Below are 24,440 nucleotides of genomic sequence, written 5' to 3' on the forward strand. Positions count from 1 at the left end.
TGAATATCAAGAAATATTTTATTGTACATGTAATCAAAGTTTAAAAAACAGACAAGAAGGAGCAAAGGACAGAATTATCTAGCATCTCTTATCTATGCAGGGTACAGAAATACAACTAGTAAAGAATTAGCACATATTAGTACCCTTTGCTCCCCTTCCCTGCTCCAGCAGAGGAGGTTACACAAGCGAGATGAGTAATGCTTCAAATCAAGGCTCCTCTGTAACTGCACACTTGAGCTAACAGAGTTGAATATGTTCAGTTTCAGGAGTGTGTGCCTTCAAAACAGTTGTTTATAAACAAAACCATTCTCTCTTTAGTGGTTTGTAAGCATTACTCATTCAACACCAAGAGTATACTTAAAAGGCTAATGATTTAGTGGCCATATTTGTCTTGTTATATCTGAACTGACACTATCTTTAAGTATATCAATTATAGAAAATAGATTCCTTAGGCAGTAGAGAATATATTATCTAGTGGCAAAAATGTAAAGAAGCAAAGGAAGTATTCACAGGGAAGGGAAGGGAAGGGGGAGCTGCATGCTGAGCAGGGGGTACCTTGACTAATCAGAACTAAAAAAGCTGAGGCTCTGGAGTACTAGCTGCAAAGGAGTTACACCTCAGTGTCATTGGTGTAAGTTTCAGAATGTCTGGTTTGAAAAATGTTACTCAATCCCCAAGTTTAATTCATGCCCTGGATCCTCCTTACCTACCACAGTAGGATTTTTAACAGTTCTAGCACTATAACTCAAGTTCTGCCTTACATGCTGCAAGGAAGAAGGCTTCCATTCTCCTCCAGAGTCAGATAGGAACAAGTCGGAAAGTGAACGCAGAGCATTATCAGGACTTATTCACCCTTACAACCACTCAGTTTCCTTCCTAATCTAGAAGGGTGAAGGCCTTCTAAGCAGAAAGTTGCAACTGCTTTTCTAGTACAAGCTGATTTTCTCTCAATAGCTTAGAAATAAACCTTCCCAAAAAATCTAAGATATACAGCATGTAGCAAGAGCTGAATCAAATCAGTGTGACAAGTGCTAAATCCTGAACTGAAGGCAAGACAAGTTTTGGGATTCCCACAAAAGATGGATTTGTTTATTCTTCAGTGGCCCAATAAGGCTAGCAAATAAAAACTCTTCACAAAACTTCCAGAGAAGGCCCATGGAAAGGCAGAAAAAGTAACAGTAACTAGCATATTCTGGATTCTAATGCCCTTTGGAGACTATCAGATTTTTGGCTTAAAGTGAATTATGACGTAATAACGATCTTAAATCTACTTCAGCCTACAGCATGGTCCAATGCAGATTATTAGTGTCAAGTTGCACACCTAGGACTTGAATTCACTAACACTCATAGCACCACTTGATTGTTGCTGTAAATAAAGACAGTCTAACCCTTAACTCTTCTGCCAGAAAGAGCCTATTACCTTTGATAATTGTGCAACACTACCTATTCCAGGCCAGCTGACCTACCCACATTTTCTGTCCTCACACATATGCATCTGTTTTGAGACAAATCTAAACAGCTTCAAGACTAAACTCTGTGACATATTACCTCAGGTTTCAAAGTTACAAAATAAATTCTCTTTACAGAGTATAAATGCAGAGATTCACTCAACTGTCAGACCAGCTAACTGACAATATCTCACTAGTTATTTCCTGTATGTGCCAACTGCACAGTCATAAAAGTCATGTCCCAGATCTGGAAGAGAATATTGTGGAGAATTATACAGCATTATAAGACCTAACAGGGCTTTCTGTAAGAGGCATAGAAGCAAACAAAGATGTCCCTGGACATAACAAATCCTGATAAACTATACTTGAGGAAAATGCCATAAAGAGTTATACCAGCCTTACAAACCAAAAGCCAAACTTGGGGGTCAAGAGAGTCTTCTTGCACTTCTTTGTAGACCTGTTTTAAGAAGTGCTATGCAGTTTGCTACAAACATGCTTACAGAGAAACAAGGACAGACTGGGACAGTCTCAGTTCTGATATCCATGGCAGATGTTGAGTTTAATCACACCAAGATTCTATATCAATCTGAGCTCGTCTCGTAACAAGGGCTTTTAGTGGCCATGCTCCAAGCCATGGAGCTCAGAGTAAAGGCACCTGCACATTTCATCAGGTCTGTGTCTTTAAGGCTGCTGGCAGATTCTCCTGCCTGCTTTGTTCATCTAGAGACACAACAGTAATGAGTTCCAAGAGCTACGCTCCACACAGGGGAGTTACAGGTCAATTTGTCATTCAGCTGCAGGAAGAACAGCCTGACATAAATACAGTTCTTGCTGCCCACAACAGAGAGTTTTGTAACGAGAGTTGTCAGAAAGAAAAAAGAATATACAAAAATTAACTCTCTATTAAATATCTCTAAGAAATGCAGGAGTACCTTCACAATCCGGTCGCTCCCACAGGTCACCATTAGCCCTCTGGAGATGTCCATGGACATGTGTGAAATGTTGTGTTTTCCTTCATGAAAGGTTGCCAAGGAAGCACCCCAGCAGTACTACCTCAGTTTATTAGTCCTTAATACTCACTCTTCATCCTTGATGGACTCAAAACAGGAATCACAGACACGGACCTGGAACTCAAATCCCATGATTGGGTAACTGGACCGTTTGGTACTGCACTTGCCACACACTGCTTGCCCACATTTTCTGCAATGATGCTTCATGGAGGAAGAAGAAAGCAAAAAAATAAATCATACTGTGTCCCTTGACCACCTTTACCAAGTGTTCAGTGAACAACAACAAAGCTTCTGTTTTGCAACCTGTTAGAAAACAACCTGTTACTCTGTTACTTCAACCAAAGACCAAGGACTCTCAAGTTCTGAACAGTCATCTGGGCCATTAATGGTTTTATCTCCATATTCTCTGTGTACATCCTCTTCTCCTTCTGCAAGCCTCTTCTGGGAGAAGGGGAAAAAGTGGACTGAACAAGCATGAAATAACAGTCTAAGAAAGCCAAAACTATATGAATGTCTTGGTGTCTGTGCAGCCCCTCCATAAAAAAGGCTATCTGGAAAGCTTTCACATTGTCACACAGTAAAAGGGCCATTACTGCTTCCTTGAAGTGAGCACCTACAACATGTTAGGTTGCAACTTGCTCCGTTATGGGGCACTGTTTGCCACTTTACACAACACTTGAGGATTAGCTGTTCAAAGCTCCAATGCACAGAAATATCCAGAGAAATCCAACAGAACACTCCTAGCACAGCCTGCTTTGACCTGTGACAGAAGTTTGGTGCAACACTTTCCACAGAACTTGGAAATGTCTTAGCGCTGCCTAGAAGCCATAACCTCTCAATAAACCCTCACTTCAAAGCAGCAAAAATATCAGCAGTTGAAAAGATCTAATGGCTTTATATCAGTTTTCTGCTTACATTTTGCTTAAGTGCTGAATTATAACTAAGCACTCAAACCAGCCATCTCACCTGTCTCAGCCCTATCGTCTTTGTGTCCCACATTTGCTTTATATTCCAGAAGAAAGGCTGTTCACACTTCTGACAGGAATCACTTTCCAGCCATTGAGGAGCCTACAAAAGAGCAGAGATGCAAGCAATCAGAATTGTTTTCCCTCATACAACAGCCAAGGAAGTTTGTTTTAAGAAAAAGTAAAGTTTTACTTGGAAAGATGCCCTGGCTCAGTTCTGAACATTACAACAATAGATTGCCTAGGGTATAGTACAGAGGAAGTTTAGTACAAAAACCCTGAATCCAAGACTACAGTTATTTGTTACCTACACACCTCCTACACTTTTTAAACCTGGTTACTCTGTTACTTCAACCAAAGACCAAGGACTCTCAAGTTCTGAACAGTCATCTGGGCCATTAATGGTTTTATCTCCATATTCTCTGTGTACATCCTCTTCTCCTTCTGCAAGCCTCTTCTGGGAGAAGGGGAAAAAGTGGACTGAACAAGCATGAAATAACAGTCTAAGAAAGCCAAAACTATATGAATGTCTTGGTGTCTGTGCAGCCCCTCCATAAAAAAGGCTATCTGGAAAGCTTTCACATTGTCACACAGTAAAAGGGCCATTACTGCTTCCTTGAAGTGAGCACCTACAACATGTTAGGTTGCAACTTGCTCCGTTATGGGGCACTGTTTGCCACTTTACACAACACTTGAGGATTAGCTGTTCAAAGCTCCAATGCACAGAAATATCCAGAGAAATCCAACAGAACACTCCTAGCACAGCCTGCTTTGACCTGTGACAGAAGTTTGGTGCAACACTTTCCACAGAACTTGGAAATGTCTTAGCGCTGCCTAGAAGCCATAACCTCTCAATAAACCCTCACTTCAAAGCAGCAAAAATATCAGCAGTTGAAAAGATCTAATGGCTTTATATCAGTTTTCTGCTTACATTTTGCTTAAGTGCTGAATTATAACTAAGCACTCAAACCAGCCATCTCACCTGTCTCAGCCCTATCGTCTTTGTGTCCCACATTTGCTTTATATTCCAGAAGAAAGGCTGTTCACACTTCTGACAGGAATCACTTTCCAGCCATTGAGGAGCCTACAAAAGAGCAGAGATGCAAGCAATCAGAATTGTTTTCCCTCATACAACAGCCAAGGAAGTTTGTTTTAAGAAAAAGTAAAGTTTTACTTGGAAAGATGCCCTGGCTCAGTTCTGAACATTACAACAATAGATTGCCTAGGGTATAGTACAGAGGAAGTTTAGTACAAAAACCCTGAATCCAAGACTACAGTTATTTGTTACCTACACACCTCCTACACTTTTTAAACCTACGGCAATATCTTATGTTCCTGCCTCAATAAAAAAACCTCATTCAAACATCTAAGTTATTAAACTTGCTGCAGGCATTCCGAGACTGCTGTTCTGATTGCCTAGATGATTTTTAAGGACTACTGTAATTCAAGCTGTAGAAGCTATGAGGCAGTTATCCCCTCTAAGAAGGGGGGTATCCAGAAGTAAATTCTGCATAACTATACTTTCTGCTTTCCTAGGATTGCAGTTCAAAATAATTAAGAATTCCTTTGCATTTTCCATCCTGCCCACATCTTCATTAACCAACCCTTCTCACACCCACACACTTTTCCTGCCATAAATGGACTAGGCCAAATAAAATAGAGCTTTCACACATCTCAACTCTCTCAGATCTTTAACTGAGCATCCTTGTAAGGGACAGAAAGAGGCACAATATTTTTAGTACAAAGACTTGAATTAGAACATGTATATTCTATACAACTTTATAGACCTCACGAGCAATTCTCCTTGAGACTTGACAGGAGGAAAGCTGGAACAACAAAGCATTTTTTCTCCTTAATTCACATACATTCATCACTGACAGTAAGAAAACAAGAATATTCTCAGTTGCACCACCATCTCATCATGAACATTTATTGATTCCAGATGTCCAGTTCCTAAATCTTCAACCTCAATTGTATTCTCTTCCTTCCCCCAAACAGTGGAAAATACTGTAAAGGGTAGTAACAAGTCCAGTGTGGGGGTGGAAGGGAGAGTAGAGGAAATGAGTTGCCTCTCCATCACATGAGATATTCCATATTGCTTCTTTCGGTTACTTAGAATAGCAGTTTTCACTTAAAAGCATTTTTGGGAAGACAATCCCCTTTCTGGCTCCCTCTAGCAGAAAAACAGGATATCCTCCAATTCTTTTCATCTTAATTTCACACATTAAACAGAAGATAAAAACTTGCCAATGCTACCAACACTATTACCAACATACAGTTGGAGCTGCTCAAGAGCAATAACACAGCTGTCAGTGGAGTTACCATTCCTTCTAATCAAAAAAGTCTGTTTTCTAGTCTTCTGTGCATTACTGCATATTTGGAGATACCCCTGTAACATGACTCACTAACTAATGCTTCAGAGGCAGTATGTTCATCATTGGTCAAACATTGGGTTTCTTTGCTTTTGGATTGGGCTTGATTATGTTTTTCCAACAAGTTCTGATACATCACAGCTGTTCTATCTTAACTGCATTATTTTAGCTGCATTAAAACTGTCTATTATTTAGAAGATCCCTTTATTGTGTGCAGGTCCAGAAGAGAAATGGCCACATCTTGTTTTCCCAATTGTATCATAAGTCAACTCCTTTCAACTACAAAGGTTCATAACATTACAGAAGTTTTGAAGAGAGATCATCATGCTGAAAATGTCAGGAGCATCACACACAGCATTCAGTGTGTTTAAGGTGACAGCTCAACACATCAAAAACCAGTTCTTAATCATGACACTTGCATTTAAGAAAAAGCAACAGGACAAGAAAGGCTGAGCCTTAAATACTGCTTTATGGGAGTAACCAAAACTACCTCCTATAATTATGGTTTAACCACAGAGAGTAGTAATATATATCTTTTCAGTTCCTGTGATGGGTATGAACTGATGCAGAACGTGCATGGCAGGGTCAGTTGCTGCATACTAAGATCTTCAAAAAAAGCACTGCCTGGGGACTGAACCTCTGCCTTCTGAACTGCATCTCAAAACCTGCATCTCACTTCTTTACCTGCTTTGACACGAGTTGAGAACTTATTTCAAGACTGTTGAAGCACAGTCCATTTTTTACTGCAGAAGATTGCCTGCTTTAGATTGTTCTAGCAGCAAGGGCCACAGCCATTCCAGTGAACATGCTGTCTCACTGACATAAGACTCTAAGCAGACCCAAGTGTGTCCTGCACTTCTCCTGTCCTGGGAGTCCATTTACTACAATGCAGCACGGACAGCCACTAGAACAGAACAGGTTTCAATAATACCACTGAATCTTAAAGTTTCAGACAACGTGAGGAAAGTAGAACTTTACTAGCAGAACTAAGTAAAGTCACATCAGTCTCTGAAAGGAGGGAAAAATAAAATAGTTTCTTGACCTAGGACATGAATTTACCTCTTCTCGGCTGATATCCATGTTCCAAACAGCAATTCCTCCATCAGCTGAACAAGACACCAGCTGCCGTGTCAGCTGGAGGTAACAGATAGCCTGCACCTTGTCACTGAAAACAAAGTAGACACTATTTAACCAGAGGTATTTAAACAAAGCTTAGTTTCCCAGCAAACCCTGATTTATCCTTGTAAAGCTATCTAGGACGGCAAAACTCGTTTCCAAACAGTTTGCTAAGTCTGCTGAGTAGAGCTATGAGGATGACTGGACAGGTGCTGAGTGTCAACTGGCTCCAAATGTGTGTGCAAATACTCTTCTATGTTGGCAAGGAAAGCCAAGTTACCAAAACAGAGACACCTGGAGAAATAAAGAGAAATATTTAAGATGCAGCTAAGAAGCAGACAGAGCTTCTTTCCACTTTTGCTAGCAAATCACAGTAAGTCAGTCTGTAGCTGCAAAGTAAAGGATGCATTTACCAGTAAGACAATTTAATCCTAAATAAAGTCATGGCAAAATAAAAGTCTACCCTAAAAAACTAAACAAAGGATCTCAATAGTATTAAACTGCTTTGCAACATCTAAGTTGAATTAAAAAAGTCATTCTGCTTCTCAGTAGAACTTCCTTTCCCATTCAGTATGAAGTTTGATGCTAAGTGTGATGTTTGAAGAGAAACTTAACTGTTATAAGTCTTCAGCAGGACACAGGAGGGAGCAGTAATAGCAGTCCTCCAGCTACTGACTTCAGTTACTTTTTTGTAAACAGTATTAATTCTTTAGCCATAGAACTAAATCCTCAATATTTAACAAGAGTTCTAGGGCTAAGGCTATCAGTCTTGATCAAAGGTGGATGGAGGCATCTATGAATTAGACATGAGGAGAATGCGCTATACAAAGACATCTTTAAACACAAACAAGATCTCTACCACCAGTGCATTTCTAAGTAGAATGTATCTTTAGTGGTGAATTGCCTGTCAGACTGAGTTAGAGCCCTACATTTAAAAATGGCAGCTAGTGTTGGGTCTCTGTAAAAATCAAGGGTTGATTAAATAATACAGCAGCTAACTGTCTCATCTGCAGAACAGGGGAGATGTGACACACTGTCTGAAGTTGAGAGACCACCCCTGTAATTTAGCCAATCAGTTTATCACCTCACTGATAGAAAGAGACAGAGAACAGGAACATACTGAAGCTTATTCTAGTCGGGTACATGAACATGCTTATGCATTAAGGTTCTAGACCTACCCTCACAGGTAATTCAGTGCAGTATTTACAATACAGACACATCCAATTTTTACATAAAAGACAAACCAGGTGATTTAGGATTTTTATCCACCTCTTTCTATAAACTACTTCTATATTACTTCTAGACTATAGTAATAAGAACATATCAAACGCGAGCAAGAAAAAAGATTTATCAGTAATGCTTTCCTAGTAGTGATTATCCTTCTTCCCTCAAAGTCCTCAGGGTTCTGTAAAAAGATATTTTCTCCATTATTCACAAAGATTCGAATATCTACTTAGTCTTCCCGGGACTCTGTGTTCATTACTGAACATGTAGGAAAAATAAGGCACCATGACATACTGATGTCCCTGGAGCAGCAGCGTTCGCCCCTTCCTTCCGCCAATATCCCACATGATGATGCTGTGATCAGAGGCACCTGAGAAGAGCAGTCGCTGAACAGGATCCCACCACAGGGAAGTAATACTCCCTAGGAAAGAACATTCTGCAGTTAGATGTAAGGGACTGACTCCCCAGCACAATGATGCCCTTCTGGAGCACTAAAGTGAAACCTTATTCCGGTAACATATTGAAAGCCTTAAGGCAAAGGACAACATTCAACAGCAAGATACAGTCCTGGTGGAGAGGGGAAAGAGCACTGGACAACAGAACAGAATGTCCCTAAGAAGACAGATAAAGCATAAACCAGAAAGTTTGAGTTATGAGCCTTCTGCCCCTTATATTTAGGTAGGTGGTTTTAAGAGTTGCCAGGCTGCTCTGTAAGCTTTGGAAGATGAAAAGTACGAACACTTGCCAAGCAGAGACTAGTATCTACAACTCAGCAAGGTGCTTGGTCAGTGGTTGCAGGACAGCATGCAGTGTTCACAGGTAAACCAACTCCCTAACATAAATATTTACAACCTTAAAATAGTTGGAATAAGAAATGAAGTCGCAGTTTCGCTGCTGTTAGCAAATCTGCCACCACTTACTAAATTACAAACTAAATTTCAGAAGGCCCAGCCTGGCTATGCATTACACTAGTCAGAGAAAGAAATGAGTCATCTGACAGTAGCAGCTTTATATTAAACTCATGTGCATGGTAATGTAGCCAGGAGACTAAAGGAGTAATTTTGTCACTTATGCCACCTATAGTTGTGAAGTTGGGATATTTTATTCCTTTGCAGAGATCCTTCCCTTTAAAGCATCCTTCCACTGTTCAGCTGTCATCAAAAGCCTTGTTAGTCTGAAAGCAAGATGAATGGTAATTAGAACCCAAATCAGTGCATTTCAATGCTCTGGAGCAAGAGATTCTTTTTAGCCACCTTTAGGGCTGCACCGTTTTCAGACTGACCCATTGGGAATAGCATTTGCACCACAAAAGGCAGTAGTTTGAGTATTATCTCAGCATTACACAAAGCAAGCTGTAAAATATGGTGAATTCTGGAAGCTAACCTGAAGAACAAACTCTAAAACCATTTAAACTGCAAAGCAAACACTGCTTGCTTATGAAGTCCCATCTAGCAAGAGCTAGAAAGGAAACAAGATGAAATCAGACTTTTGAAGTCTGTCAAACACAGGTGCACTCAGAGAAGAACTAGATGCCATTTAAGTTCAGAGTTACTAGATCTTGAGAACATTACACAAATACTGTAATACTGTGGAGGAAAAAAAGTTACACATAATCTGATTTACTAAAAAAAAAAAAAAGGAAAAAAAGATGAAGTAGCTAGTATTATACCAATTGAAGAGAAACCTGTTTCTGCCCCTCAAATTTAATCATCTTTTATTCTAGATCAATTCTTGTTTTAAGGGTCACAATCCCCATATGGAAGTACATAAGCCAAAGCTGTCTGCTATGCAGACACTATTGCTGAAGTTGGTGCTTGGAAGTCCATCACAACCCAATGGGTAGAACCTGCACTTATAAGAACTGCTAAGGACACATACTGCTTTCAGACTAACAGGAACATCTGCCAAGGAGTTGCATTTGAACAGACTAGTGCAAAAGGATAGAGAGGTAAAGGAGTCTCTAGGGCCAAGAGAATTATTTTGCTCTTAACTGAAACAATGTGAAATTCTGCTTGAAAGCAGAAGAGACATTTATCACTTGAAAATCTCAACCTGCCTCTCGCATTCCAAACCAGCTTAATCACTTCACAGTCATCTGTAAATCAGGAGTCTCCTCAGCTTTAACAAAGCCTACTCTATACTTACAGCTGTTAAACAAGGCAGCCTTTTCCAGTGGGTCAGAGACTCATGACCCAGTAGTTCAACCCTACCCAAATGCAAACTAGTCAACTGATTTGAAAGTTGGCAGTACCACAAGGGAAAAGGTACTGTCTTATTTATTTTTCTCAGCATATAATTAAGTCACACATTCTTCTGTGATTTGCATTCTTGCCACTCATTACAGCAGACAGTGGCTCTATATCCTGTTACAGACCATTTGGTTCTTCATTTGATACAAGGACTACAACTATACTATACAGGATGAGACATCTGCCTTTGACTTGGCATTTTTGTTTCTAAAAGGCTCTCTAGATTTCTTGCTTATAGCTTAGGTTCAGCTAAACACAGGAAATTGAACTAGAACATAAAGACTGATCAGAACAGCAAGGTTTGCATAGGGAAGAATTAAGTGGTATTTTAGAATCTAGACTGGAGGTTGTTAAAGCTGCTTTAGGTATTATCATATTACAAGGTCTCCTAAAAAAAGAGAAAAAAGCCCCACAAAGTAACACATTTGCATCCTTTCTCTTCTAAGTTAAGGAGACTAAAGCTTTTAAAGGTGGCCATCTAGTGGATAACTTGTGTTTAACTGAATGCATATATTTACCTTTATTTTTCATCTGTAATAAAAATACCTCTCCAGATTTATTAGGCTAAGATTTACCCTCAGCAAGAATGTGTGTGTTCTTTAGCAGACAGTCATATGTACAGCTTATGGTTACTACTACCCTGGACTGGTTTATTATCCCAAATCTATCCTTAAGAGCTAGATATGCAACTGAACGTCTCACCCCAGTTTACAACGAGGTGTTACATCTGGATTTAAGCAAAGAGTTACTTTACCTTCGTGCCCTTTGAGGGTTGTGATAACTGAGCACGTATTCTGCTCAAGCTTCAGAAGAGTGATCTGTCCAGAATAATCACCAACAAATGCATGCTGAGTTTCATGATCATATCTGAACAGCAGTCAAGGAGTATTTTACATGACAAATAGTCAGCTATAGCACCAAAAAAAAAAAAAAATCAGAAAAGAACATTTTAATATGTCAGATAAATATTTACATAAATACTTCTAAAGGGGTTGGAGACTGTAATAAACCTTTCTGATTCTTCTGATTCCTCTCTTCTCATCACACTTCCCTATATGTGCGAGTAAAGCTGTACTTGCATATAAAGAAAATGAGTGAGAAAAGTTTTAAAAAGCCATTGGAGAAAGCTGTGAGATAATCCATGCTCTAGTTTAAGGCAAGCTAAGTAGATTTGGGCCATTTCTAGCATATATTTACAGAAAACACTCATGCTTGTCTACAAGAGATGCCAAAACTTGTCAGGCTACTTATTTCAGTGCAGAGCTACCATTAGGAGCACCTCACTGGACACTGGGTGGCATTCAGTCTTAGCTAGTATGTTCCCCTATAAGCCCTCAGTTTTCTACCATGTTATAATAGTTGATATCCTCAAGACAAAAAAAAAATCAGGATACAAAGATGCTGACCCTCCACAGCTAGTTCATCTTGCAGTGGAAGTTCAGGCTACAGAGAAGGTGAGACCATCTTGTTTCTTGTTCTGTTCTCTGCACTTCCAAGTTTACCAGTGCAGGTCCTTGAGCATGGTATTGAAAACTGAACTGTATTTCAGAAAGGAGTCTGTCAGTTAACACTGACATAAAAGCCACACCACATCCTGACATGGGATCTATTAACATGGTGGCACATTGGGCAAAAGCATTATACCTCATAACAGTTTTGTGATACTCAGTTTTGTCACGGTGTAACTACTGTCTCCAGAAACCGAAGAACAGCAAGCCAATGGAACTAGAACATTTGCTGCCTTTAGAAGACTTTTGCTCTTCAGAATAAAAGCAAGAGCTATGAAAGATCCATAGAGCTGACACCACATCACCTAAGAGCTGTGTATAAACTTAGGTGTCCTCCTGGAGCCACACAAAACCACAAGCAACAGCAAACTAAGTAGCCTCTGGTATGCCACAGAAAAGGCTAACTTTAAAAAGACAGTGTAACAAAAAGCCCACTGCTTTAAGTGAAAATGCAGAGGCTTTGCCATCTGATGACATTCTAAAACCTCTTAAGCCTTCAGAATCTTGAGATAAACAATTCGCTTTCAACAAATCCTCTAAGTCCCTGAACATGTGATCCTTTCCTCATATTGGAAGTTCAGACTTGCATTATCCCCACTAATCCAGTAAAGAATAGGCACTCTGCTGTGTTATTCAGAAGCTTACACATAGAATCATTAACAAATAACTGCTAAGGAACCTCCAATAGGGAGACCAAGCACCTAGAACACATATCAGAAAGCTAGGTCTTCCAAACACAAGTCCAAAGGCAGGATCGATTACAAAGCATTTTCAAATGTCAAGTTCTTCAGCGGAAATTTATTTTTATCTTGATATAAAAGGTCATATTCTTTTCTCCATTTCAATAATAAACCATCCCATTATTTGCAATAGCATTAGCTACAGAACTCACTGAATTCAGTGAGGCTCAGACTGTTCAACACTGTTCTGTTAGCTGGTCTCCAACACACTCTCCAGCTTTAACCCCATTCTGTGCTGCACTTCAGTTGAGACGAACTGGAACTGCACATGAAATGTTTTGTGGGACACAACCCACCAGAACTCTAAAGAAAAAAAAAGACAGCAAAAAAGAACAACAGTACAAACCTGTCAGCTCTTCAGTAAGGCAGGGTCTGCACAGATGGAAGACCTCAGAAGGCCAGACATGCTGCTGGCAACTGATGAGTTACCTTTCTTCCTAGTTTCTTACCACCACACAGCTACACAGCCACTCCAGAGGGGCCTTCATGTTTTCAAGCAATGTAGTTCACCTCTTTCATCTTTGAATCTTGCCACTTCTAAAACATTACTGACATTAATCCTCATACATCAACCAGTACCTCAATTACTGTCCAGCCACATCTAAACTGCTACCATTAACAAGTGCTACAAAATAGTTTTAGGATTTTAAGTATTTAACTCGCTCAAAAGTTTTGATATGTGAAATACACTTTAAGTTACTGGGTTTGTAAGTCTTTTACATAGGATAAAGAATGCCCTGAAGTACTTATACAGCTGGACAGACAACCAGAGTGTTTAACCTACAAATGCTGCAGTTAAATGCAGTTTGTGGAAAAGTAAACTGCACACAGAAAATTACTACTAGTAGTGAATAAAGTTTCAACATACCCTGCAGCTTAAAGATAGAAGATATTAACATGAGCAAAGACAGAAAAATTGAAGCAGTCCAAAAGGTTTTCATGATGTTTTATGCTCTAGAAGGACTCAAATGCACACTTGGCATCTGTTGAACAAAGTGACTTGCCTAGGAAGAGTGTAGGCCAGGCTATAGATAGTTACTACTCACTTCCACAAGATGCTGCAGACAAGCACCTCAAAATTAGGAAGTAGTACACACTGATTTGTGCAACTCACAGTCACTTCTGCAATCTAACAACCGCTAACAGAAATTAAGGTGTTAAACTTCTAATCAGAGTAAGGGTTAGCAGACTGGCAAGAGATGTCACTCTAGCTTTTTTACACATAAAGGAGGGATCAAATTGATCTAAAGGTACTCTTCCATTTTCAGGGTAGCAATCATTTTTCAAAGGATACTGTAGACATGAAGCCCAAGAGGTGAAGTAATGTCTCCCCAGCATACTCCCACTCCTGGTGCACATCCAGCTGACACATTTGTCGTGACCTGTGCTGATAACCCACTCTGATGCCAGGCAGAAGGTAATAGCAGACACTCGATTCTGATGAGCTGTGAGAACAAAAAGATTTTGGCTATTTCTTCCCAAAAATCAAAGTGATGTGTTCTTACATTCTAATTCAGAGAGACAGAGGTTGAAGATGATATCTAAGCAATGCTCAAGAAGATTTTTTTTTTTACTATTATACTTGTGACTAGGCTGAATTAAAAGGTTCATATTGGCTCACTTAAGCTATTCAGAAGGCAAATACTAAACAGAACAAACACATCAGACAGCTAATTTAAGCCTTACTCCCTGAGAAGCTGAGTTCAGCCCAGATACCCAAGACACACTGGTTAAGGAACAGGCAAACCCTCAGCTTCCTCTAGTTAGCCCAGGATTTCTGGGCAGTAATGTAAAACATCTGAAAACTTTAATTGCTTCCTTTAAATACCTCTTTTCCTGACCCTGGGGAAGCTATGCTCAGATTCCTACTTTTAAGCACCTGAAAGCATATGTAGTCCATGGCACTCAATCTGCCCCCTGTGACAGCAACCAAATCCCACCCAGCTTTGTTTCAAATGGTGCCACTAAGCAAGAAGTTTCATGGACATGAGAAAAAAGTCTCCCCCCACCCAAGATGGAAGTACTTCCCTTGACCAAATTGCCAATCATCTCCCTTAGGATAAAGGGAGGTTTTGTTGCTTTAAAAACAAGGTCTTTTTCTCCTAAGCAAGAACATTGCTTCTATCAGTGTCAGGGAGTCATAAGACAAACTGCACTTTGTTTTGCTACATAATCTACAGTCTTTAAGAGCTTCCTTCTGGCCTTTCACATTAATATTCCAATTTTAACCAGCAATTGAGTTTTGTATTTCTTTTAAGGATGTCCAGACAAATGCTGAAATTAGCATCTCTATAAATACAAGAACAATTCCTATTTCCCATGTACAGGAAAAATATGGTCTTTTTCATCCCTTCTGCCCTCCTAAGATGATAGAGAGGGTAAGGACTCTTACCTTCAGCTAGAAGTAACCAAGCCCAGGGATTACAAAAAGGATGGAAATTGTAAATAGCAAAATTCACCTTTAGAAAACTCTTACCCCAACACTCATGTAGTATAACTACTCCAACTGAAGAGCAAAATCTGAACTCACTAGTTCTGGCTCATTACACTTACAGGCTAATGATGTAGTGAACTTAATGACTGCAACTTGGACTCAGCTGACTGACAGAACATTTATCTTATGGCAGTTATCTCCAACTAAGTGACAGCTATGAGGTCAGTCAGATTTAAAGCATATCTAGACTTGATTAATCTTGACTGTGTCCAGTTTACCAAGCATTTTAGACGCCTTCCCTTCACACAAATGTTAGTGTAGACACTGGTTAACAGTTTACCTGGATAGGTCTTCACAAAGTTCATCTTATTAAAGTCCTCAGAAATATGAAACTCCTAAAAGCAAAGTGAAATTGTTAGGAAACATACCACAGTGATATAAACAACACTGATACCCAAAAAGGAGCAGTAGCCTCTCAGGCCAAAGGTTATATAGCAGCAGTATATCTCACCAAAACAGAGCTGTTTTTGAGGCTGGAGCAAAGCACACTGAAATACCAACTGTAAATTAAGGTTAACAGAATTTTCAACAGGGAACATCCTTTCAGAACTGAGTTTGCTGAAGGGAGATTACAGGAAAAGATAAGACCTCATTTATCCCCAGCAGAACCAAACAACACTGTATCTTATAGTATTTAGGATTTACATGTCTGAGACTTCATAATGGATGGGTTTAAGTGAGAGTATTCTCTATTTGATGCATTAGGCTTATGAAATTTTAGAAGTCTCAACTTACAAGTTTCAGTATTTACCACAGGAATCACCATTCTATGCAGTTCTGTGTAGACTATTCACAGCAGTTATCAGTAGAATCACTGTTTATGACACTCATGCATACCCTGACTCCTTATAGGACAGTTATTATTTTGACCTTATTTTCATAGAGAAAGGAAACCATTAAAACATCTGAGAGTCACAAGATTCCCCTTCTTTACCAAGAACAGAGTGGAAGAATACAAACCCACTTTCTGTTCTGCTATGTGTGTATCTGCTCTCCAGGACAAGGACAGCAACTACAGCAAAAGTATAGAAAGAAGGAAGAGATCCCAGAAAGAAAAGAAACAAACCCAGTCTCTTGTAATTTTAGAGCTAGTGTTCAAATTTCCATATCATAAAAAGATCTGCAGAAAACAAATCCAGAGACATGTGCATGGCAAGATAGAGGCAGATCATTATTCCTGGCCAGAGGCAGTTCATAACCCCTGTTAGTTCTCCACCATGGCACCCTGCCCAGCTTAATGTACTCCCCTTAAAATAATTCCTTGACAAAGTGCAGTTGTTTGGGTCCACTGCTGCACTAATGGCTCATTGACTTCTTGAGGCTATCTGGCTCACATCTAGCCAGAAGAACCCTTGCTTTGCAGTCCTCCCCTGCACAGCTCAGCTGAACTGCCAAGAAGTTCAGCCATATAGTAGTAGCTGCATTCCAAAATGAATGGGAAGAAAACAGATTATTAGCTGCCAGCAACACCTGGAGCTCACAGACAATCTAAGCAATTCTAATCTACTTTCTGAAGAAAAGTCACAACAACTTACCATGATAGCTCCATTATCCTGGCCAACAAATATTCGTCTGCTGTCATGATGATAAGCCATGGCAGAACATGGTGCTGCCAAAAAAAGAGCAAGTACATTACAGTGATTTAAACAGAGTTATTAGGATACACATGACTTTTCAGAAAGTCAAATCGTTCACTCAGGGCAAAAGCTACTTAAGTAGCTTGATAGAAATTAGCCTGCACAGATAACATCCCTTGGTAAGATTGTTAAATTCCCACTTGTGAACCTGAGGATGGGTACATGACTACTGTAACCCAGATATACTACTACAATTTCCTGCAACAGGGTGCAACTCAGCAAGAGGAATTTTACACAGGCTGAAAGCTGAGCTAGCAGCAACAGCATCTGCAGCTGGTTACACTAAAGAACTTGAGCTCACTAAAATTATCTCACATGGAGCCCTAAAAGATAAAAAAGCACAGAATATTCTTATGCCTGAACTTTGAGCTAGTGGTTTGAAAAGCCCACTTAACTAGCAGACAAGTTATTTGCCAGCACTTGAGGCACCTACAGCTGCAGATCCCCCCTGGTGAAGGGTGTGGTTCTGACACAGCTGCCGTAGACCTTGCCCACTATGCAGCTTGTTTCAAATTGAAGTCTGAGCTAGATTTGCTAAAAAAGCTCCCAAAATCGAGATGACTGAAGGACTCCAGCACTTGGGGAAATGGGAAGGAGCTATTCCCACACACAGCACAAACACCATGGTATGCCTGGCCACCACTTACCATCTCCAGTATTGTACTTACATGACATGGTGTGGTAGATGCTGGGCCAGTACTGTCCACTGTCTCTCTTCAGCCACACTCGTATTGTTCTATGTCATGGGAAGAGCAGGGAGAAGCCAGTTGTGAGTGAGTGCATCATCCCTTGCATCTGAACCAGTTCATTACTTATGTATCAGCTCCAACCCTCTAAGCTTTTGTGCTACTCAAACATAATTGAGGAATGACATAACAGAAATAACAGCACTCAAATATTACTCTAACTTAACAAGAATAATAGTACTAAGAATAGGCACCCTTGGATTCTGAAGAGTTTTCTTCAAGACTATTTATACATTGAGTTTCAGTAAGTGTGAAATGGAAATGCTATTTCAGTTCACCTCAAAATTGCTACATATTGCATTCCTTTAATTCCCCTCCTTGGATCTGGCTGATGCAAGTCAAATTCAAGTTGCAGAAACTTTCTAGCTTTGGCAGTGCAAACACAGCTTGTTTTGTAACAGATTAAGTGCCTGATATGTTTTTAAAAAATTGCAAATCATGTCATTATGGAAGTCTGAACTTTTTCATTTTTAGAGCTTCTCTGTGCAACTCAGCCTTGAGCAAGCCAGACACTGAATATTAGTAAGAGATGCACCTAATCCTCCAGACCAGTATATTACTGACATCTCCATCCCCAAGTATTAATTAATGTGTGAATTCTTAGAGGACAACAAATCTAAGTCAGTATTATTTCCACTAAGCCATACCTGTACTCCCTCATGTAGAAATGCAAAGAACAAACAACATTAGCTGCTTTAAGTTTGCATTGCTCCTCTGGCCTAAACATGAACAGGACTGATGAGGCACTCAAATGAAAACTGAAACAAGCTGACAAGATGAGTTGGACAACATGCTAAGATTCTTTATAAAACTGGTTTTAGTTTGCAACCTTCCAGAATCACCCCTTAGAAGAAAAGGAAAAAGAATCTTAAGAACACTTAGCATTACACTGCTCTCATGACTGTCAAATCCTGGGAGGAGGGATATAAGAGCCCAGCAAGGAAGTGGAAAGCTATTGTCAATTAAAAACATTCCTACAACAGACACATTTGAAGGGCCTCTACATCAAGAAGTTAAGAGCACACATGTAGACAGTGCTCAGGTTATTTTAAGTCTACTTGAAATTTCCTCTCCAAACCATTGTTTGCCTTTTTGTTACTGTTTAAATCCAACTTCCTCATTCCTAAATGATCTGTAAATATATGTACCTGGAAACACTGTCAAGAGACTTCATTGAGATGCATTGTTCTATTTACTGTTAGCTAATACAAGGCCTGGTATTTAGAATTTTTTAGAAAAATACTAGGTTGGGGTTTTTTTCTAAACATCATATAGGATTGACAGTAAAGAGTTTAACAAAAATAGCACAGCAGGGGACTGGTATCTTGCATCAAGACTAGAACTTTTCAGGTTGAAGATACAATGGTGGCATTCTAATTTTGCAATCCACTTCAGGGCTTTTGTTTAAAAAACCACTCAAAAATAAAGCAAACAATGCCCACCCTTAATGTACTACTTTTCTAAAACTTGAAATCAATACAGCTGAGTACACACTGCCCCAAAACAATAATTTTCAGCTTTTAAATCAAGTCACTTTTCCACCAGTTCAATGACATATGTCCATTAATGCAGTCCACTAAATATTTTGCATTAAGACTGTCTCTTAAAAGCTATCACTTCCTCTTTACAAGAATCGACACCCTGCCTTATGTCAGTAAGTTAACACTTCAGAAGAGCATTTGCTATTTCTTGGTAACATGACAATATGGGAAAAACAATGTTTCCAAGTCATTCTTATGATGCAAATGCCAATAGTAGCATGAGTTACCACCTATTTATTTTTATCAGCCTTTAATTTGCTTTGTAAAGCAACTTCACCAGATGGTATCTTCCACCCTTACTAATGCAGCTCTTTCACTTCTAGCCAAAGTCACATAATTATTTTCTATATAAGAAGACTACTGGGTTATCATGGTGATTGAGATCACCCATTGCAGATTTTTCACAAGCAGATTTTTCTTCCTCTCAGTATTGCAGTTAATGATACTAAACTAGAGTAAAGGAAGCAAAGAATTGGGCTTTTCTAAGAAATTGTTTCTTGGAAGTATAATTTCTGCACTGATCATCAACTTCAGTCTCTCACTGAAGTCAAGAGCCTAAGCAAATAGCTGCAAGAGTTAGCAAAATTAACTTCTGAAAGCTTCTTATTTTAGTTTAAGTGAGATTTAGACTACACTCGCCTCATGCTTGCAAAGATAAGCTGTCAGACAGCTTTATATCTAATTATACAAAGCTCTGACTGAGCAAAATTTGAAGAGATCATTTCACTCAGCAAGTGACCTGTGCCAAAATACCACTTCTACTCAATTCTCTCTCATACAGTCCTGTTTTTGTGATGCCTCTCCTTATGTTAGGACAAATTAGTTTGTGAAATACTAGTTCTTAGCTTAAAGGACTAGAGAAGTCCTCCAGTAATACTGCTCCCACAATCTCCTTCTACTGCAACAGTGCTTTATCGTGAGAACCACCCTAAAGTCTTTAGCACTCTTCTCAAACCTTGGTCTTACTTAATGGGAGTCCTGTGCTCAGTGCCTGAGAAGAGCTGGCTACCACTCACCTTTCCTTCAGCATTTCCTATCAAGGGCCTAGAAAGACACAGGTTGGTTTGACAGCAGTCTGGGTAAGGACGTAAAAATGTTGAAACTCATTAAGGAGCACCCAGAGATAGGAACATACTTTTTAAATTACAGTAGACTCAGACAGCTGAGAGTGGCAGGAGGAAACAAAACAAGACTAAAAATGACCTTCAAACTTCCCTAACATTCAGTATTGAACCAGAAGTTGCTTTCAGCTGGACAGCATGCACATTTATAGAAGAGCCATTCAGAGCAGTTTTTCGGTAGGATTTTTTAATGTAATATAAAGAAACACACACAAAAGCCATCTTCAAGCAATACTGAGTGTGGCCTCACCAATTTCTAAGAATTTTCATTGTTCTTGATTGCTGTTTCTTTTACAGGGTGATTAAGCACCCAGTAGTGCTGGAGAAAAAGTCTGGGGTTTGAGAGCAGAGAAAATCCTGCATCACAACAGTGTCTGTGCTCGTGCTACATAAGCTGCCCTCTAAAAGCCAACTGCACATATGTCAGGGAGTAAGAACTGATGAAAGATTAGCAGGCAAATCCAAACCTGCTACAATACAAGCACTGCTGCAAGTTACTACACAGCTACCCTAGCCCTGTTCCAAGCTCTGCACCGTCCTAACACCTTCAAACCAGCAGCAATTGTTTTCCTATCTGAAATCAATTACCAACAGTTACTAACTAAAACAGTTCTTGTTTTCCTAGCAAGAACAGAAGACTGCATCTTTCTGGTAGTTAAAATAAATCAAAAGTATTTAGACTGATATTGACCTTGTTCCCAAAACACCATTAGGAGTCTGGTTTAATCACAGTGCAGTGGAATCTCAAGGACACAGCTTGCAGCTGACAGTTTTTATTGAATTTCTGTACACTAAATATTGGTCAAAACACATTTTAAGTTCCACAACCAAAAACCAGCAAAACCAACAAAACCTAATACTGCAATGTAAGCAGCTGCTGATGGTCACCAAACACCATCACTCAGGTGGGCCAGTGACTCCAGAGATCCTGTTAGCCTGTGGTAAATACATTACCTTCATCTTGCATTTAGGGTCTTGCACACAGCTTATCATCCCTCAGCATTCCCAGCTACAGCTGGGAAACACGCATCTAGCCTTAGCTATCTGTCTGCTGAGGGACAGACACACTGCAACAATTCCCAATGCTGTCTTGGAGCCAGGGTCAGGCAAGATACCGACAGGGACACAGAGTTGATTGTCCTTTTTAGATTAGTTCTGAGAAAGCTCCACAGATGGCAAGTATCCTGCTGAACAATCAGATTGGGAAAACTAACTGTTTGTCTCCTGATGGCATTCTTCTTTCCTTTTTCATCTTCAAAACTTTAAAAAAACCCTTGACTCTGTGTTGGCATTCACAGATCTACTATGGAACCTCTTGTATTCTCAAAAAAAAAAATAGAATTGTTACTTCTCATTCCAGGAAATATAATTTAAAATAGAAAGAACTACAACTTCTCTAATGAGAGAATAATCTACAACAATCCTGGAGAATGTGCACCAATGTTTTCCTCACTACTTAAGCTGTAAACACATTCCTCTGACTGGTTATTATGAAATACTTGACAGCCTCAGCTGCATTAAGGTGCAATAAAAAATACTTTAGCCCTACTCTTAGTGTACACAGCAGCTCTTTTGCTCCTTGTACTCTGTACTTTGCTTGCTGTGAGCAGCATAATCAGTTACACAGCATTAACACCTACACCCCACTTTTGTGAACAAACAGGGCAGTAAGTTTGACAACACATTAAACTGTAGGTAAAGGATACGTGAGTAGGCTTGATGTACTGTAGGAGGTATCCCGGATTAGAGGTAATAACAGTGCAACAGTTTCTGAAAGTTTAAAGATCTAAGTAAATTCCCACCGCAAGGCAGGTGACATGAATTCTGCTTTGAGCCCATAGCCTCACTTCACATTACACACACCAAACATGGGCAGCAGCCTCTGCTCTCCTCACACAGCTCTGTGTCTGACATCAAAACTTGCCCAGATAAAGATGCAGCTGCATCCTTGGCTCTTATCAACAGTCTAAACATGCAGGCTGCTGACCTTCAGCATTAGACTTTGAGGTTTAAAGGTTGGCACTGTCTGCCACAGGCAAGGTTCTGCAAGCCTGCACCAAGAAACTCTGTGCAGGTTTAACTCAGATAGGAACTCTTAAAAATTGCTATTTCCTCTTCTCTCCTTCAGGAAGTACATTGAAGTGAACACAGCCCATGCTGGCACCTAAATCCCAACTTCACCCTGCCCAGCACCAAGATACCAGAACAATCACACGTAAGAGTGGAATAAAAAGGAAGCTGCCCAGTCCCATCCAAAACCCATTATCAAACATGTACTGCACAAAGTCATCTCCATGGGAAGGGAAGAGACCAACCAACTAGCCATCGGCCAACTGGTCTGATTGTGCTTTTTGACCCAAAATAAATGCCAGAAAACTCAGTTCAGATAACACACTCCTGTTTCTCACAAGGTCAGGCTATTCAAATAAGAATTCATGCAAAAATTGATGCAAATTCAGTTTAAAATTATCCCTCCACCAAGTTACACCTCAAAGAGTGCACTTTCTTATTTTTAACACGCTTCTTTAAGACACTGATACCGTTTCTAAACAGGAGCATCTTCTATCCCTCTTAACGTTTAAAAGTCACTTTCCACACAGCACGGGGGAAATCCCCTCTCTCACCGCTACGCTGCAGACCTCTCACCACTCTCATTGCCACAACCCCTCTGTGCTACTCGCTTCCTCGTTTCCACTTGCCTTTCATCCGAATAACCGCTTAATGCCATCACAGCTGCCGTGGCAGGCGCTTCACAGCTGTGTGAGCCAGTGCTGCGGACCAGGATTAGGCGCTGAAGGCATTTTCCTTTCCAAGCAGAAACCATCCTCCTCAGTTGCTCATCACTCCCCCTCCGCCCCGCTCTGCCACCTCACTCCGTGAGCTGCTCCAGCCGGGGCGAAGCAGGTTTGAACCTTCACGGCGAGCCATCGGAGCGGGCTCGTTCCGGCTGGAGCAGCTCGGGGAGCTCCGGCTCTGCCGGCACAGGGGGAAGCACCAAGTGACTACAAGTGACCCAGCCGGCGGGGCTGAAGGCCGAGGGAAACACATCCCCACACTCCTGGTTGTGTCGTACCCTCCGCAGAGCCCATCTGCACACACGGCTGAGCAGGGGCTGCTCGAACACACACGGACACAGCGGGCGGGGAAGGCTGCGGGCTCCGCTGAGCCGCTCCTCCTCACAGCTGAGGAGGCTCCAGTCCCTCCCTGCAACCGCAGCTCCGGCTGTTTCTTATTGCTTTCTATTTCCTTGTGGCTCCAGGCACGGAGTCACGGCCGGGCGCCTCCTGGCAGTGACATCGCCCACACCGGTATCGCCCACACCGAATTCCCCACAGAGCACCCCCCGCGCCATCGCCTCTCCTCCGGTCCCCGCCCTCGCCGGCCCCGCGGCCCGGCGGGGAGCAGGCCCCGGCTCACCTGTCCTCGCCGGCCGTGATGACGCCGTCCTCCTTGGGGATGAGGAGCGCGGCGCTCACCGCGTCCTGGTGCCCCTCGACCTTGCTGAGCAGGACGGGCCGCCGGCTCTGCGGCCGCGAGTGGATCTCGGCCGCCATCGCGCCGTAACGCCCCGTGTAGCGGCGCCGGCCCGGGCCGAGGTGCCCCGTGTAGCGGCGCAGCTCAGCCGCGCGCCGATGCCGTCACGGGCGTGGGGCGGGATAAGGCGGCGGGCGTATTCTCTGGAATAGAAGGGCCGCGGGAGGCCGTATTTCGTAGAAAAGCGGAGAAGCACGATCTGGCTCCGGGCCGGGCTGGCGGTGCGGTCGTGTCCCCTCCGGCAGTGCCCGGGAGGACACGGTGGCCGTGGGCTCAAACACGTGTGTTCGTGGCGTGCGCCGCGGGGCTGGCTGTGCTCTGCCCAGGAAAAGTCACTGCCATGATCTCGGCTCAAGGAGTCACACTGGCTTGGGGCCACCACAGCACAGCAGAAGAAAGGCTATTTCCCCTGGAGTAATTAACGGAGGGATATGGGCTGAGGAAGGATGTGTGGTCACAGGAAATACATTAGCTGGTTTCTGTCCTTTAAACCAGAAGCAGCTGTAAGCCTTCATCCTTTAAGTCCTTAAGCAGCTGGACTGTGCTGTTACTGTGCCTCTGTGTCCAATGCATGTGAATATTGGCCACATAGCTGGTTAACCAAGAGCAGAATTCCTCCTGGTTTTGTATTTGAACAACAGTATGTAATATGTATAAATCATATATATATATATATATATAACACATATATATTTATATATATTATATAGCCAACACACTGGGCTTAACTGAAAA

At 41.2% G+C, this 24,440-nt stretch overlaps 1 protein-coding gene across 1 annotated transcript; it reads right to left on the reverse strand.

Annotated features, from left to right (window-relative positions):
* Positions 1-23,801, reverse strand: WDFY1 (WD repeat and FYVE domain containing 1). The gene is given in 11 exon segments (XM_029962658.1): positions 1-1,695; positions 2,381-2,659; positions 4,406-4,507; positions 6,855-6,960; positions 8,430-8,556; positions 11,139-11,251; positions 13,927-14,077; positions 15,407-15,461; positions 16,662-16,735; positions 17,432-17,499; positions 23,589-23,801. Coding segments are annotated over 11 exon segments (1,266 nt in total). The 5' UTR covers positions 23,726-23,801; the 3' UTR covers positions 1-1,641.
* Positions 23,802-24,440: the final 639 nt, after the last annotated feature.

Source organism: Manacus vitellinus, unplaced genomic scaffold (assembly GCF_001715985.3).
Source record: "Manacus vitellinus isolate BGI_N305 unplaced genomic scaffold, ASM171598v3 scaffold_49_pilon, whole genome shotgun sequence".
NCBI classification, from domain to species: Eukaryota; Metazoa; Chordata; class Aves; order Passeriformes; family Pipridae; genus Manacus; species Manacus vitellinus.